Raw genomic sequence first — 18,621 nt, 5'->3', positions numbered from 1 at the left:
GGTATCGTGAGAGCAGCTGGTCACCGTTTGGGGGGCAAACAGGAACTTCGAACGATCCCCTTATTGGTGCCATGTTTTTTAACCTACTTCATGATGTCTGGGAAGGAAAAGGATGTAGATTAAATAGGCCTTCTCTTTGACTGTTCAGCCCATAACTAGTTTTGGCAGGAATAGGGCAGGTTGCTCTCGATAGGCAGGAATGATCAGATGATTGGCAGACACCCTGGGGCATTGGGCATGATGGTTGGAGTCTTTGGATCATCCCAATGCTGGCTGTGAGGTGGGGTGGAGCTTGGGAAAGGAGTGGGCCTTAGTGTTGCGCAACATCTTACTAAATCTGGTAGTGACTTTGTGGTTTATCAGGAGTAGTGGATGGGGTTCAGTAACCCCTTGGCCCATTTTGTGCCGGTGAGGATAAACACAGCTGGTGAAATCTGCTGGTCTCGTTTGAAGCCAGGTTGGAGCTGCCAAATTAAGGCAGCCATTAGGGTTGTGCAGATTGATAAACCCAAACTGAAAATAAACCCAAAATTAGCTGTTTGGGTAATTTTTGGGCTTTGGGTTTACCGAATGCCAAAACCTGGGGATAAAGCCAAAGCCAAATAGGCAATTCCCAAAAAAGCTGAATAATTATTCGGCTTTTTCAGGTTCGCTATTCACCTTTGTTCAGAGGCATGGCTCTGTGCTTTCTCTCTCTTTTTTTGACTGGTGTGTTAGGGGTCCATAGTTGGGGCCCTTTTGAGGTTGGGGTCATGTAATTGGAGCCAACTTTGTCTGACCAACTTTCCAAGTATATCACCCAACAGAAGACTAGTCTGCATAGCAGAAGAGTCATTTAAAAGACAGGGCTCACCCAGTTCCATCCGAAGGGATATACCCTCCAACTAAAAGCTCCAGCTTCAACAGCTGCTGACCACCAGGCTTCCAAAGGAGACTCCCTCACCCATGCAGCTGAGCAATCTCCTTCAGAGAGCCCCCGGGTTGAGACTTCGGCTGGCTTCGATATCACAACAACCGCCCCTGAAAACCTGCTCTGAACATGAAGGTCGCCCAGGCTTTGTTTCCTTGCCCCGTGATCATTTCTTGGAATCAGATTTTTGATGACCACAATAAAGGACTATTCACAGGATGTCATTTGTCACCAAAATAAATGTTCTCCATGCCTTATTTCTCTTGCATTTAAGCCTTTTCCCTCAATTTGCAAGTTAGTTTGAATGGACATCATGTTATGCACCCCAGATATGAAGGCAGCCCCCAGACTTTGAGGCACCAGGCTGCTAATTGGCTCTTTCTGCAAGTCCTCAGCAATGCTGAACTTCTGAACCTGAAAACCGATGGACAGCTCAGCTTGCAAATGCCTGGAGGATGGGGGTGACCCGTTTATGAGTCCATAAAATTGGACCCCCTGTTCCAAAGTTCACCAAGCTTTGGTGACCATCCAAGGAGAGTCCCTTGCAGCCACGCTGCAAATGTGGTGACTCTACTTCCAAAAATGCCCCCCAAGAGCTTTGGAAAAAATCCCCCCAGACGATAATGGACCTAATTTTTTTCTGTAAACCCAGAATAAGCTGAATACCGAAATTTACCGGTATGGGTATTTGGCTTATTCTGGGTTTACAAAAAAAAAAAAAAAAAGCCCAATAAACCCAAAATTTACCAAAAAAAATTTCCACAACCCTAGAAGAACAATGAATCAGACTGCCTTAGTGTAGCCTGTCCATTTAAATATTTTAGCACATTTCAATGTGGCATAGACCTGCTAATTTAAATTAAAACTTGTTAAACCCATGCTGTGGTCTTGTGACAGTATTTGGGGTGCTGGGGCAAGCACTCTGTTGGGTCCAAGCCACTATTTGGACAAACAGTTTTAATGGTGACTGGTTCATTTAAAAATATGCATATTTTCTCAGACCTAAGTCCTATTGATCACGTGTACATAGGATTAGCGCCTTCATTTAATGCTGTGACATGAAGGAGAGAATGAAGAAGTGAGAACATGTTGCATACGTGTTTTTCTTCAAAAGAGAGCTGTCAGTTGGGGTGGTATCCCTCGCCCCTTGGGAGGTCTCTAGCCATGAGGACGGTGTGGCCGAGACAACCTCTTCCACCTCAGACCAGTCGGAAGGAGAGTCTGAGCTCGTCTCTCCTCCCGACGTCGCCAGGGTGCCTCAGAGTTCTTCTCCCAGGCAATCCTTCCTTCCCGGCGGCTAGGCTTCTGTGGCCTCTTATCATCTCGGCCAGAGAGATCCCTGCCCTGACTCTGCCCCTAGCCCTCCCCCCAGAAGTCTATAAACATCGGGGCGGGGAGGTCCCCCTCTCCCCAGACATGCGTTGCCAGGCGCGCCGTGCGGCGGTTTCTGTGCCGGGCTCTCTCGCCTGTCAGCTGTTGGGTGGGGGCGTTTCCCTCTGACGGGGCCTTCATGGCTGCATGGCGGGCCGTGGCACTCCGGCCATGGCGGCGGCGGCGCCTTCTTTTCTTCTTCCTCCTTCTCCCTGGGTCCCTGCAAGGGAAGGCGGACATGTTGGGGCCAGTGCGAAGAGGCGTCCAATATGCAAGGAGGTGTGGGGGAGACCTGAGACGTGGGGTGGGGTCCCCGTCTCAGGACAAGAGCAATCAGGGTGTACCCATAGTGGTGGCATTTCATAGAATCTGTTATTGATCAGTGCAATGCATTCTGAGAACCCTCCGTTCCTAGTAAGCAGTCCACTGCAGAGTTTTTTCTACATGATAATTTATCTAATTAATAAGGGACAATCGGGCAGATCTCTATTGCTATCCCTCCTTCTGGGGATTGTCTAACTCCTTCATTGTTGACCCTATGACTGTTCACTGCTGTTATTGTTGCTGTTTCCAACGTACTCCGTCACCTTTGGGCTTTTATGCATGGGTGTTTCCCTCGTGGTCACCCCTCTGATGACTTTGAGTCTTTGTATTGATTATGCATGCTGTTTCCAACTATCGAGGTCACCTTGCTCACCCCCTGCGTTTCCCCGCATTTTGCCTGTGTTTTCAGAGACCTGTTTTATCTCGAATTTGAAAACACGGGGAAACTCAGGGAGAGAGCAAGGTGACCTCTGACGGTCGGAAATGGCATGCCTAATCAAAACAAAGACCCGAAGTCGTCGAAGGGGTGACCGTGAGGGAAACAGCCATGCATAAAAGGCCTTTGACAGCCTGTTCATTTCTGTTTAAGCAGAATGTGAGCAGAAACACTTTCTGAACCGAGATTCTAAAACTTCAGAATCCAATTGTTAGATTCCCATCGCTTTGTGGACTAATTTTCCAGCACACTTTATGAATGTCGATAATCTAATTTGGAAATTATCTGGGAGTGAATAATCCAAAGTAAACAATCTGGATGCTCAAAAGATATTCTATACATTCAGAGGAAATCACTATTGACCAAGTCAGTTGATTCACAGAAAATATGTAATGATCTTCAATTTTCTTTAAAAAACAACAACCTGGAAAACATTGTAAGAGTTTAGAATTAAGAAAGGAAGGGTGGTGGGAAGTTGGTTTCTTTCATTTTTATTCCTCGAAATCATCCCCCAAATTATTTTGTAACCTGTGGATAAAAGATATAGGGTACCTTCCCCTGGAGAGCCAGCATGGTTTAGTGGTTAAGAGCAGTGATTTGGAGTGATGGACTCTAATCTGAAGAACCGGGTTTGATTCCCCACTCCTCCACATGAGTGGTGGAGGCTAATCTGGTGAACTGGGTTGGTTTCTCCACTACTCCACATGAAGCCAGCTGGGTGTCCTTGGGCTAGTCACAGCTGTCTTAGAGCTCTCTCAGCCCTACCTACCTCAAAGGGTGTCTGTTGTGAGGAAGAGAAGGGAAGGTGATTGTAAACCAGTTTGATTCTTCCTTAAGTGGTAGAGAAAGTCAGATTATAAAAAACAACTCTCTTCTTCTTCTTCTTCTTCTTCTTCTTCTTCTTCTTCTTCTTCTTCTTCTTCTTGTAAAATCTGGTTGTTGATGTTTAAATAACATTCAAAAATAGTTGGCTTATGGGTTATGTTACTGAGCCTCCTCAAGATAGTAAAAGGGTTTTGCTTTTGTCTTTCCTGTAGTTGTATGAATCTTTGCCATGGCTCATTAAACGCCTTCCGGGGCCTCACAATAAAGTGCTTGCATGTGTAGATGATGTGAAGTCATTTGCGAGAAAAGAGATAGAAAAACATAAGGATCAGCAAGCCAGGCATGAGCCACAGGATTTTATTGATTTCTATCTACTTCAGATGGAGAAAGTAAGTGTCTGCTTTGTACATAAAATCTGATAAATGTGTCAAAAATAAAACAAATGTGAGGTAATTTTGAAACCCTCACATAGATGTTCAAAATCTTTTTGGAAGACCCATAGATACAATGTCATCATTCTGGGGGTAGGATCCTGAAGAGATGGCATAAAATTTTCTAAATAAATAAATTTAAACTATGGGCGAAAACGCATGGTCGCTTTAGCCTCCTTTATTCCCTGTTTCAGCCAGGATTCAGCCAGGATAGAACGCATGGGTTTCACCGAACGCGCGTTCGATCCTGGCTGAATCCTGGCTGGAACAGGGAATAAAGGAGGCTAAAGCGACCGTGCGTTTTTGCCCAATGTTAACTGACTTGTTTAGAACCAAGTGAGTTTCGGAAGGGCTCCAAATGGGGTGGCGTGACATAGTGGGCCAGAGAATGTATTCCTTTTTTTAAAAAAATAGGAGAGAACAGGGTTGTACCAATATTGGAACAACTAGATTTGAGTCCAGTAGCATCTTAGAGACCAACAATATTGTTGGGGGCTAAGGGAAGGAGTATGACAAAAGGAGCTTGGACTCTTAAAAGCTCATACCTCCAAAATCTTATTGGTCTCTGAGGTGCTACTGGGTTCAAAGCTAGCTGTTCTACTGCTAGGGTTGCCAACCTCCAGGTAATAGCTGGAGATCTCCTGCTGTTACAACTAATCTCCAGCTGATAGAGATCAGTTTACCTGGAGAACCTGGCCACTTTGGCAATTGGAATCTATGGCATTGAAGTCCCGCCCCTCCCCAAACCCTGCCCTCCTCAGGCTCCACCCCAAAAACCTCCCACTGGTGGCAAAGAGGGACCTGGCAACCCTATCTACTGCAGAACAACACAGCTCCCTTCTGAAACTACCACCAGAAAAGTCACCACAGAGCAATCCTAAGCAAAGGTTACCCACGAATAAGCCCTTTAAATCAATTGGTCTTAGACTGAAGTAACTGTACATAGGATTGAACCATAAAAAGTGAAGGCTTGAGCCTTCGGCTTTTCAATTAAGATCAATTCGTTTCTGTGTAAGGCTAAATGGGAAATAGCCTAAGCCCTATTCCATCTAGGCTTGCACAGGCGAGAGACCTTTATGGCGCTTGGTCGGGGAGTAGCGGGCACAGTAGAGGCACCTCCAACCAAAGGTCACCCTCATGGATCTAGCATGAATTTAGACTCTGCGTCATTTCATTTCTTTCATTTTTGTTATTCCTTCCAAAGGGAACTGTTTCATTATTTGGTTGTTTCATATGGTTTTTGCCTCATTATTATACCAGAGTGTCCTGCGGTGACAGCGGTGCCATGATGTCACTTCTGGTGTGCACCAGAAGTGATGTCGCCATGTTGCGGACGCCCCTCTGCTGGTCAGTCCCCCTGCTGGCCAGCTGATCAGTGAGGGGGCGGGCAGGAGGCAGAAGATCACTCACCCTTGGTGGGGTGCTGGCGGTTCTCTTTTGGATAGTCCCTCCGTGTAATCAATAAAATGCCTGTGATAATGCGGATCCTATTTCCTGTGCCAACAACAGAGCAAGAACGACCCTAGCTCTACATACGACGAAGAAAATCTGACACAGTGCATTTTCGACTTCTTTATAGCAGGATCAGACACGACCGTAAACACTGTGCTATGGGGTCTGCTCCTCATTGCAATGCATCCAGACATCCAAGGTGAGAAAGCCTTGCGGGGAGTGAGCAAGCCCTATCCTTCTTTTCTGCACAGCCAGCTTGGTGTAGTGGTTAAGAGCAGTGGTTTGGAGCAGTGGACTCTCATCTGGAAAACCGGGTTTGATTCCCCTCTCCTCCACATGAGCGGCGGAGGCTAATCTGGTGAACTGGATTGGTTTCCCCACTCCCACACATGAAGCTAGCTGGGTGACCTTGGGCTAGTCACAGCTCTTCTAGAGCTCTCTCAGCCCCACCTACCTCACAGGGTGTCTGTTGTGGGGAGGGGAAGGGAAGGTGATTGTGAGCCTTTTTTTATTCTTCCTTAAGTGGTAGAGAAAGTCGGCATACAAAAACCAACTCTTCTTCGATTTTGTTCTGCCTTTTTTTTTAAGCCATAGATTGTAGTTCTCTCAAGATTTCATGCTGGCTGGCTCATTAGGACATGTACATTTGTAACATGGCACTAGAAAGGAGAATTCCACATACTGCCTCTGAATGCGGAGCCTCCCTTTACTAGTGGAAGAAAAAAAGGAGGGGAATAAACCCAACCTAAAAACAGAAGCTGGGAACCCAAGGTTGGGTGAAAAGAAAAAATATATAAGTCTATGTATAAATATTGAAAGTATAATTTATTAGAAGCGCTATGTAAAAGTTAAAATTATTTAAAAGCATTAAAATAGCACAATGGCATTTCCTGAGGTTGATAACTATAACCACATCCCAAACGCGTTTCGGCCTATGGGGCCTTCATCAGTGGTTAATTAAAACCCTTTGTTAAGCCTGCACACATTTACAGAAATACATCAATGAACACAAATACAAACAGTTCAAACCCAACCAGGCATGTGTATACGTTGTCTGAAAAGATAGAGCAATAATGGGTTAGTTACCATCTATTTGAGAGCCCATTATATAAGTCTTGAAAGAGATGTTTGAAAAATACTTACAAATACTTTTCCTAATTACTCAAACATCTGGTATTATAGGTTCTTGTTGTAATACTGTAAAGCATAATTATACAGATTGGAATCCTCAGTTCATTATTAATCTAACTTGAATAATTACTTAGCTATGTATATTAAATATACCAATGTATAAACACATACCTGGTATAAACACATCCCTTTACTAACCATGGCTGGAGAAGAGTGTTTTCTGCACAGGCGCGCTCCAGCTCTCTTCAGAGAAATGCAATGCCCAATATCAAGCTTTCTTGTTTGCCATTTTCCTTAGCTAAGGTCCACAAGGAGATAGACGACGTTTTGGACTCCTTTCAGTCATTCGAGTATCGAGATAAGAAGAAACTACCGTACACCACTGCTGTGATACATGAGATCCTGCGAGCTCACCCTATCTTAACTTTTGGGATCCCCAGACGATGTGTGGCAGATCTGAATGTGCTCGGTTTTTTCATTCCAAAGGTAAGAAGAACACATGAACACATGAATTTATATTTACTTATTTATTTGACTTATATCCCGCCCTCCTCAGCAAGCCGACTCAGGGCGGGTAACATCATTTTAAAAATACAATACCGTACAATATAAATAAACATTAAAATCCATAATAAAACCGTCAATAAAATTCTTTTTTTTAAAAAAAATACCTAAAATTATGGCACACAAATCTAAAAGCTGTAGGGGACCGTACAGGTAGTAACTCTTTGTTTTTGTTGTAAATAATAGGAGCAAATATAGGCGGCTGTCCTCAATTGTAGACCTGGTGGAAAAGCACTGTCTTGCAGGCCCTGCGGAAAACTTTCAGATCCCGCAGGGCCCTGATGTTACCAGGCAGAGCATTCCACCAGGCAGGAGCCAGGGACCACCAGTAAATTTTTGTCGGACGATATTAATGTCCTTCGGGGGGTATACCAGGAGAGGTGGTCCCAAAGATATGAGGGTCCCAGACCGTGAACACATGAAGCTGCCTTATACTGAATCAGACCCTCAGACCATCAAAGTCAGTATTGTCTACTCAGAGGGGCAGCAGCTCTCCAGGGTCTCAGGCAGGGGTCTTTCACATCACCTACTGCCTAGTCCCTTTAACTGGAGATGCCGGGGATTGAACCTGGGACCTTCTGCATGCAAAGCAGAGGCTTTATCACTGAACCACAGCCCCTCTCCATGGCTCTCCAGGGTCTCAGGCAGAGGTCTTTCACATCACCTGCTTGCCCAGCCCCTTTCACTGGAGATGCCGGGGATTGAACCTGGGACCTTCTGCATGCCAAGCAGAGGTTCTACCACTGAGCCACAGCCCCTCCCCAAACAAACAAAGGTCCCCGACCTGTTTGAGCTTGCGGGCATCTTTGTTTTTGTTTTTTTATTATTATTATTTATTTTTATTTCATAATCAGAAGGGTACAGAAGGGGACAAAAGGGAAAGGGGAAAAATAAAGATGTCCAGCATACAATTAAAAACAAAAACAAAAATTCAGAAACAAATCGAGCAGACTACATTGCCCTGCTTTTCTGCACCATGTGAGGGGCTGTGGCTCAGTTTGTAAAGCATCTGCTTGGCATGCAGAAAGTCCCAGGTTCAATCCCTGGCATCTCCAGTTAAAGGGACTAGGCAAGTAGGTGATGTGAAAGGCCTCTGCCTGAGACCATGGAGAGCCGCTGCCAGTCTGAGTAGACAATACGGAATTTGATGGACCAAGGGTCTGATTCAGGATAAGGCAGCTTCATGTATTCAACTCCTGGTATAGAAGATTTTACAGCTGTGGAATTCAGTCATTATTAAAGAAAGAAAATATGAGTTTTGAGTTCTGGAATAGGTGTGTCTAAGGGAAATAGGAAAAATTAGCACTGGGGTGGTGAGGAACATAAATAAAATGTATTTCCCCATGTGGCTCCTGATTCAATTGGTTCTTCCTTGCAGGGGACTTGCGTAAATTTGGATCTAGATTCTATTTTTTTTGATCCCAAGATATGGGATGCCCCCACAGAGTTCAATCCAAATAATTTTTTGGACAAAGATGGACATTTTGTGGAGAAAGAGGAATTCATTGCATTTGGTGCAGGTATGTGTTTTTTTGTTTTTTTTGCTTTCTAGTCACATCTGACTTATGGTGATCCCTGGTAGAATTTTCAGGGCAAGAGACATTCAGAGGTAGTTTGCTATTGCCTGCCTCCGCATCACAACCCTGGTGTTCCTTGGAGGTCTCCCATCCAAATATTTACCAGGGTCAACCTTGTTTCGCTTCTGAGATCCCACGAGATCGGTCTAGCCTAGGTTATCCAGGTAAATGCAGGTCCAAATTGCCATGATTAACGGTGAGGTTTACATGTTGTTGTTGTTTTTTCCAAGGATACGGGGGGGGGGGGAGAAGAATTCATTTTACTTAGTACTGGGTTTTAGAAAGTATCACCACACTGTGGTCATTGAATTACCTTAATATTCTGTGGTGTGCTTGGTATTGAAAAGGGAGTGAATGTGGCTACTATTTCCAACATGGAAATAACGAGAACCCCATTTACCTTTTCCACCACATCACACAGCTGGCAGGATGAATACGTAGTTGAATCAGACATTGCTGAGTTAAAGATCTAGCCTTATCCTCTCTGACAGCCAGGAATTCTGCAATGTCTCAGGCAGAAGCCTTTACAAGTCCTGTCACCTAGAACTGTTGAACTGGAGATGGCCACATTGGAGGCGGGGTGCAAAACAATGACTTCTTTTTGTGGTTCCTTCTTTTTATGGTCCCTTCCAAAACTGTTATCGCAAATGGCGGGAAATTAAAGTAAATTAAACAGAGCTCTCTTTGGAATGCAGATTCAGGCTGTACTGTCGAGAAAGCGGCACCTCCCTATGCTTTAGTTCTCTGTGCTAGGCTAGCCACAGCCTGGGAGCACTGCAGTCTACCCATTAAAAGATGTCCACCAGGCACATGGCCGGTTTCCCCATACACCTGGGCCTTTGAGAGCTGCCACAGCTCAACACTGCAGCTAAGGATAAATAAGCTCATTCCCATTGTCCAGCAGAAGTGGATGGAAGAACAGCTGGCTTCTTCCCCCTCCTTTTCCATCCCTGTTCATATGTTCGTGACCCATTCTCTTCTCACTGTTTTTTTTAAATATTTTTATTGTTTTGTATAATTAAACATAAAAAGAAAAAGATAAAAAAAGAAAAAGAAAAAAATTAAACAATAATAAAATCATAATCCAATACAAAAAAAGAACATAAAATACACAAATACATATACAGAGCACTATTACATCCCTTACTAATACATTATTTACTATCTTTTTAAAAAGGTCTATAGTGCCCAAACCCTACCACCCACCTATGTGCCCTCCACCATTGGACTCCCGGAGCGGTGTTTTGACAGTATATAAAAATCTGTTGTTATTCATTAATTAAAAAGCACATAAATCTATAATTCATTAACTATACCTTTAAAATCCGTTTTTGCCATTTTATCCCAATATGCGGCGGCCTTTAGCCATGTTTGTTTAAATTCATCTATATCTTTACCATGTAAAGAGTATGTGATTTTGGCCATCCGCATATACATCCATAACTTTTCTCTCCACTCTTTAATTGAAGGTTTATTTGTTTGCTTCCATTTTTTAGCAATTAAAATTCTGGCTGCAGTAAAACTATTGACATATGACTATCACCTTTATCTAAATCTTTTTTTGGAATACCCAATAAACAAAAGGCAGGATCTTTTTTTTAATTTTTGATTTAATCAAATTATTAGTTTCTTTTAAAACTAATCACCAAAATCTCCTAATTTTTTTGCAAAACCACCAAACATGCATGAATGTACCTATATCCGTTCCACACTTCCAACAAAGAGCCTCATCCTCTTTTTTCATTTTACTTAATAATACTGGGGTTATGTACCATCTATAGAACATTTTATATAAATTTTCTCTTATTTCATTAGTAATAGTAAATTTAAATTCCTTTTTCCACAAAGTTTCCCATATCTCCAAATCTATATTATAACCTAATTCCCGCATCCATTTCCCCATCACTGGTTTAATCCTTTCCTGTTCTAAATTCATTTCTATCAATAATTTATAAATCCTTCCTATCAATCCTTTATTACCCTTAGATAGTATAATCTCAAATTTAGATTTGGTTTGATTAAAACCCATCCTATTATCCTTACTATATATGTCCCTTAATTTATAGTACATAAACCAATCTTTGATTTGAAGTTCTTCTCGAGTTTTCAACATCCATAGCCCATCTTTGTATTCTATCATTTCTCTATATTTATTGCTATCCAAATTTAAATGTGCACCCCTTCTCATAAAGGCTTCTATGGGATTAATCCAACCGGGAGTTTTACTTTCAAGAAAACCTTTATATTTATTCCACGTTTGTAATAAACCTTTCCTAATAATATGGGAATTAAATTCTTTGTTTACTTTCTCCTTCTCATACCATAAGTATGCATGCCACCCGAATCTTAAATTAAATCCCTCTAATTTTAGTAACTTCTGGGTCTCTAAAAGAATCCATTTTTTTATCCAGGTGAAGCAAGCTGCTTGATAATACATTCTCAAATCTGGTAATCCCAACCCTCCTGTTTCTTTCAATTCTACTAAATTATTATATGATATCCTATGTCTTTCTTTACCCGAAAGAAAACTCAAAATATCTTTCTTCCAATCATCAAATATCTGAGTACCTTTCACTATTGGTAGGTTTTGAAACAAAAAAGCATTTTGGGTAATAACATCATTTCAATTACTGAGACTCGTCCCCACAATGGTAATGGTATTTTTTCCACCTTTTTAAATCTTTTATTATCTGTTGCCATTGATTTACATAATTATTTTGAAATAAATTAAGATTATTGTTTGATAGCCATATACCTAAATATTTGACTTTATGTTCAATATTAAATCCTGTCTTTTTAGTTAATATTTGTTGTTGTGAGAGAGTCATATTTTTAACCAATATCTTAGTTTTATTTTTATTAATTTTAAAACCTGAAAGCTTTCCATAAACCTCCAAGATTTTATTCCATCTATCAATTTGTTCAATCGGATCAATCAAAAAACATACTAGGTCATCTGCATATGCTCTAACTTTGTATTGATTTCTCCCTATTCGTACACCAACTACTTCATCAGTTTTTCTAAGATTATTCAATAACAATTCTAATACTAAAATAAACAGTAAAGGGGAAAGAGGACATCCCTGTCTCGTTCCCCTTTGAATTTCAATCTTCGGTGATATTATTCCATTTATCAACAAATTGGCAGTTTGTTGAGTATATACACTTTTTATAGCGGTTTTAAAATTCTCACCAAAATCCATAAATTCTAATACCTTAATCATAAACTGCCAGTTTACATTATCAAATGCTTTTTCCGCATCCAAAAATATCATAGCTATGGGATCGTATCTTGTTCCGGATATTCTAGGTCTACTACCACCCTTACATTCTGACTAATCAATCTTCCTGGTAAAAATCCTGCTTGATCTTCATGTATTAATTGATTTAATACCCTTTTCAATCTAGTAGCTAAAATTGCAACAAATAATTTGTAATCATTATTTAATAATGAAATCGGTCTGTAATTTTTGACTTCCGATATATCAGAATTTACCTTTGGTATTAATACTATATTTGCTTGTTTCCATGTTTGAGGAATAATGCCCTTTGTCAAACCTCAATTCATCACCTCCAATAAGTAGGGAGTTAACTGATCTTTAAATACTTTGTAATAAGATGCGGTAAGTCCACCTGGCCCTGGTGATTTATTTAATTTACTTTTATTTATTAGTTCTTCTAGTTCTTCTTTAGTTACTGGGGAATCCAGTAATTTTTTATTTTCTTGAGTTATTTTTTCCCAATCAAGTTTAGTAAGATATGCATCCATATCTATCTCTGAAACTACATTTTTTCTATATAAATTTGTGTAAAACTCCAGAAATGTTTCTATTATCTCATCTTTAACTCGTGTTATCTTACCCTTCCTTTTAATTTGAGTTATTGGTACTTTTTTCTCTTTGTGTTTGAGTTGCCATGCTAACATTTTACCCTGTTTATTAGCATGTTCAAAAAATCTCTGTTTGTTAAACATGATTTTCCGTTCAATTTCATCCGCAATTAAAAATTCATATTGATGTTGCCATTTTCTAATCTTATCAAGCTGTTCCTGTTTAGATATTTTATTCTGCAGTTTTCTAAGCTGTCGTTCCCCTTGTCTTATTTCATCCAATGTATGTTTTTTCTTTGCCTCCCTTTCCTTATACCATCTTGTATTTTGTTGAATTAGTACTCCTCTAATTACCGCCTTACCGGCATCCCAAACTATATCTTCCCGTGTACCCCTACCTATATTTTCATTAAAATAATTCTGTACATCCCCCTTCAACTTATCCACTATTTTAGTATTTTTTAGAAGAAATTCATTTAGTATCCAAGGTTTATACTTTCTGTCTCCTATTGTAATTTTTACTGATACCGCATTGTGATCTGATAACACCTTAGGTAAGATCTCTGGATTTTCTGATCTATCTAACAAACCTTTCGAAAGCCATAGCATATCTATCCTGGAATGTGTAAGATGTCTCTGTGAAAAAAAGGTATATCCCTTCTTATTACCATTTGTCAATCTCCAGACATCAAACATATCCCATTGATGTATAAGAACATCAAAAACTCCAGGTAATTTACCTTCGTTTTTTGATTTTTGCTTTTTCCCAGACCTATCTAACTTAGGTACCCTTACTCCATTAAAATCCCCCATCCATATCATTTTTTCTGTAGCATATTGCTAATTTATCATAAAATATTTTTTGATTAGTGTTAAGCGCATATATTCCAACAAATTGGCATATATTCCAACAAGTAGTAACTTCTGGAATCCACAAGTTACTTCCACCAACAACACTCTTCCTTCTGTATCTTGGTAAATAATTTTCGGTTCTAATGATAAGGGTAAATACATAGCTATTCCATTAATTTTTTTTTATTTTCATTGCATGACATAAAGAGTTTACACAACCTTAGTTGTTCAAGTCTAAATATATCCTTTGGAAGTATATGTGTTTCCTGTAAGCAAATAATATTAGCATTAGACTTTTGTAGATGGTGAAATATTTTCTTCCTTTTGTTGGGAGAGTTCAACCCATTGATATTCCAAGATAAAACCTGTAACATATTAAAAGTCAGTTAAATCCATTAACTTTCCAAAGCCAAACTTGTCATCCATATCCCATATCCTGCCCCCCTCCCTCCCCCACAATTTTTTTAAGTTCTCTGTTCAGCCATCAGTATTGTCAGTCGAAGACTCCTCTGGCAGGTCTATTGGTAAACCTCCACCACCAGTTGCTTCAGACGCCTTTTCTTCTTCTGTAGATTCTTTAGTTGTAGGTTGTTTGGTCGGCTTAGTAGGTTTAACCAAATCTGCATCATATCTTCGCAAAAACTGTTCAGCCTTATCCAAATCTGTAAACTTGAACCTTTTGGCCTTAAAAGTAAAAGAAATGCCTTGTGGAAATTCCCATCTGAACTGTATTCTGCTGAGTCTTAAACGTTGTACAATCTCCATAAAATCCTTCCTCTTCCTCAGCAATCTTGCAGGTATTTCCTTCAACAATCTCAAAGGCTCATCTTCAACTTTAAGTGGTGACTTGTAGTGGCTGTTGAGTATAAGAACTCGATGACTTTTTGAAAACAGTTGAAGCAGGCAATCCCTTGGTACTTTATTTCTAGTTGCGTATGCAGAATTTATTCTGTAAGCCGTCACAATCATCCCCTCAATAACTTCTTCCAGTTCCTGTAAAAAATCTGCCAAAAGTCCTGTCAGATATCCCCACAAATCTCGTTCTTTGATCTTTTCCTTCAGCCCACGTATGCGCAGAGAGGATTCTTTAATCTTAAATTCAAGCATTGCCATTTGATCTTCTTGCTTCTCATCCCTTTCAGTTGAAGCTGCTGATGACATCTCCAGGGTGTCCACCTTCTTCTTGATTTCTTTGGTCTCCTGTGTATTTTTAGTAAGTTTGGCTTCGACCCTGTCTTGTCTGACAGTCAGAGATGAGATGGTATCTTGCAAGGCAGCTATCGCAACTGAGTTCTGAGACGTAGTAGCTGTGTTTTGGGAAAGCTCCTGCTTCATTTCTGCAACATCTTGATGAGTCTTAGTTAACAATTCAAATACAGAGTTCAGTGTAACTTAAGGCTTAGGTTTTGGAGTCATCTTTGCTATTACTTATGCAGTTGCTAATGGTGAAGTTGTCTGTTTTTGCATAGTTGAGGATACAGAAGGCCTACGTGAAGGAAGCTGTACCACTAACTTTGTTTCTTTAAGAGAATCCTTAGTGTGCTTCTCTTTTTCTCCTATTGAGAGGCTAAGCAGAGTCCAATATTAATCCACAAAAAGGGAAGGGGGGCAGAGTACTTCTTTTAGTTCATCAGCTTAAAAACAATGTTAATTCAGATGGATCAGTTCAGTTTGGAAAAAACACATTCACTATTACATCTCAATTGTTATATTCCATGTCACTGTGACTGTTTTCTTACTCTTTTCCTTTGTTTTAAGAGTCTTCCAATACTGAAAGTAAGTTTTCAGACTGCGTCACTCCACTGGCAAAAATCCAAAAGTCTCTTAACAGAGCGTAATGAAGTTATAGATAGTCCAGAGTTATCTCCTTAAATCACACCTCTGCCAAACACCCCAGTTTAGTATTTTAGAAAGTAAAAAAAAAATGCTATAGGTAACTTGCTTTTAAAATCGGCTCCCTCCTCACTCTCTCCAGCTGTCCCTTTAAGATGGCGCCGGCTCTTCAGCAGCACCCGTCAGAGCAACCACCGCCGATTTCTCGGCTGCTATCGCTCGAATGACGGGGCAGCCACCGGCTCCCAATCCTGCATCCCCTCTTACTCCAAGGGGTGCTGCTTGCCGGTTTTGACAGGGGCAAATTCGATGCCCCTGGGCAGTGGGCAGCTGGAGCGTGGCTCCACGCTTGTGGCAGGGGGGTCGTCTGACCCAGAAGTCTCTTCTCACTGTTGTAGGGTTGGGTTGCTGTCATTATTGTCTGTGTCTTTGTTGTGTGTGACCCAGCCAAAGTGATGCAGCGACAAAAAAAAAAAGCTAATGCGAACTTGGGGTGCATCAACAAAGGCATAACAGTCAAATCGCAAGATGTCTTAGTTCCACTGTACACAGCATTGATCACGCCACTGTGGCCCCAATTCAAAAAGGGTGTGGACAGAATGGAGCGGGTGCAGAGGAGAGCGACAAGGATGATCAGGGGCCTGGATACCAAGTCCTATGAGGAAAGGCCAAGGGACTTGGGAATGTTCAATCCAGAGAAGAGGATGTTGACAGGGGGACATGATTGCTCTCTTTAAGTATTATAAGGGCTGTCACTTAGAGGAGGGCAGGGAGCTGTTCCTGTTGGCAGCAGAAGTTAGGACTCACAATAATGGGTTTAATTTGCAGACAGAGAGGAAAAGGTTTTTTACAGTAAGAGTTGTTCAACAGTTGAATCAGCTACCTAGGGAGGTGGTGAGCTCCCCCTCATTGGCAGTCTTTAAGCAGAGGCTGGACAATCACTTGTCAAGGATGCTCTAGGCTGATCCTGGATTGAGCAGGGAATTGGACTAAATAGGCTGTAAGGCCCCTTCTAGCTCTATGATTCTATGTATCTGCTATAGTTAGAGTTGAAAAATTGGCTCTAACCTGTCCGAGAAAGTAGGGTAGAGTGCATTTTTGATCCTACCCTCTGTTCTACTGTTTATTCCAGCAGTTATACTTGCTTTTGCAAAATAGCATGAATAGGTTTCTTCAGTTACATTATATATGCATCATATTTATTTGTTTACTTGTTTGTTTATTAGATTTTTAACCCGACCTTTCCCTACCAAGGTTGGGCTCAGGGTAGCTTACATCAGTTAAAATGTAACATCTCGGCAATAAATAAATATCATTAAAACCAATAATGCATCTTCACAGTTCAACAACTAAACCGACGAGTCCAATGATGCCATTTAAAATAGGCACTGGTGGCGTTGTAGCCAGGTGGAAAGGCAGATACTGAGCAATGCAAAAAATGTGGAAAATAGGCAGGGGGCACAGCAGGGGGCCAGTCATGGTGGAATTGTTGCTGCCCTCAGCCATGGGAATCATATCCAAAGACTCATGCTTCTTTCTCCTAGCAAGTGGTATAGTGTTGATCTATCAATTGCGTCCAATTGCTTTACCGTTGTTAGTGGCTATGGGCAAAAGCCAAGCATTACAGGGGTACCGGTCCAAAAATCCAAACATGAGTAGTTGGGGGAAAACCACATACATGCTTGGAGTGTGGGAACAGCTTCAGTCGAAATACAAGCCTTTCTTTACATCAGGTAACACACCCAAGAGAGAAACCATATGAATGCTCTGAGTGTGGAAAGAACATCAGTCACAGCTCAAGTCTTTCAAGACATCAAATAATCCACACAGGGGAGAAACCACACCAGTGCTCCGTACGAGGAAAGAGGTTCAGCCAACGTGGAAACCTTGTTTTCCATGAAATAATCCACACAGGGGAGAAACTGTATCAGTGTCCTGTGTGTGGAAAGGACTTCAGCCAGAGTGGAAAGCTTATTCTACATCAAAGAATTCACACAGGGGAGAAATCATATCAGTGTTCTGTCTGTGGAAAGAGTTTCAACTGCAGCAGAAACCTTAAATCACATCAAAATCCCCATGCTGACATGTTAATCCTGTTTATTCAACTGCCCTTTCCTCAGAATCTTCCCTCTGAAACATCTTCTGGGGGCACAGAGGATGGGATGTAGATGATCCTGACTGGATTATCTTCCCATCAGCATTCCTCCCATTGCATATCCCCCATGCCAGTCTTTTGTATGTAGATGGCTCATTTTGGGTGGTGGAAACATATTCTGGGCACCAACCCAAATTCCTCTCTCATAGTCAGCATTAGCTACTGACTCAAGAAATGCACATAGAAGAATAGGTGGAACAGATGTCATTGACTTGCCATCTGCTCTTATTTCCTTTGCAGGGGCCCGTGTGTGTCTTGGGGAGCAACTGGCAAGGACTGAACTCTTTGTCTTCTTCACCAGCCTACTGAGGTCATTCACCTTCCAACTGCCAGAAGGAGTGACAGAAAATGGCAAAAAGCCTATGTCTGGATTCACAACAGCTACCCCTCCCTATAAGATTTGTGCTGTTCCTCGCGACAGATCAGCACAGCCCATGAAAATAATTTGAATAACTTGTTACTATCCATTTCTCCATCATTATTTTTTATTTGAGCAGACGTTTTACCCTGACTTGTCCAGTTCTCTCAGTCCTTTAGCTTCTCCATTCCAGCAGAGCTCAGCAAATACCCTATTTAGAGGAGGAATTCAGGAAGATCTATGAAGATATTTATATTTCTGAATAAATCACTATGAAATATTTTTATTAGACAACAAATTAAAAACCTCAATCTGATATCATTTACTTAGGTCTTGAGGGATGCTTCTTACAGGTAATTCTATTATTATTATTACAATTGTTAGAACATGCGGGACATATTGAACACCTATCCCCTAGATAAATTTCACCACCATTCCAAAGCATGGCGATTTTGTATGGTTTAAGTGTCACTTTATTTACTCATCCTCACTTCTTTCCAGATACCAGTTAAGAATGTCCACCACCTCCCTGGAATTGGATGGAAAGAGAGAGAGAGAGAGAGAGAGAGAGAG

The 18,621-nt window shown here is 41.1% G+C and overlaps 1 protein-coding gene across 1 annotated transcript in view; it reads left to right on the top strand.

The window, feature by feature from the left end:
- LOC130477893 (cytochrome P450 2J2-like) overlaps positions 1-18,139 on the top strand; it is a 59,360-nt gene extending 41,221 nt beyond the window's left edge. Inside the window, exons 5-9 of the mRNA XM_056849974.1 lie at positions 4,079-4,255; positions 5,807-5,948; positions 7,179-7,366; positions 8,823-8,964; positions 17,931-18,139. Coding sequence (XP_056705952.1) covers positions 4,079-4,255; positions 5,807-5,948; positions 7,179-7,366; positions 8,823-8,964; positions 17,931-18,139 — 858 coding nt within the window. The remainder of the gene's footprint in view (positions 1-4,078; positions 4,256-5,806; positions 5,949-7,178; positions 7,367-8,822; positions 8,965-17,930) is intronic.
- The last annotated feature ends 482 nt before the right edge of the window (positions 18,140-18,621 follow it).

The sequence above is a fragment of the Euleptes europaea genome, chromosome 5 (assembly GCF_029931775.1).
Source record: "Euleptes europaea isolate rEulEur1 chromosome 5, rEulEur1.hap1, whole genome shotgun sequence".
Taxonomy (NCBI): domain Eukaryota; kingdom Metazoa; phylum Chordata; class Lepidosauria; order Squamata; family Sphaerodactylidae; genus Euleptes; species Euleptes europaea.
Note: the sequence above shows the minus strand (reverse complement) of the source record. Positions and strands in the feature narration are given on the sequence as shown.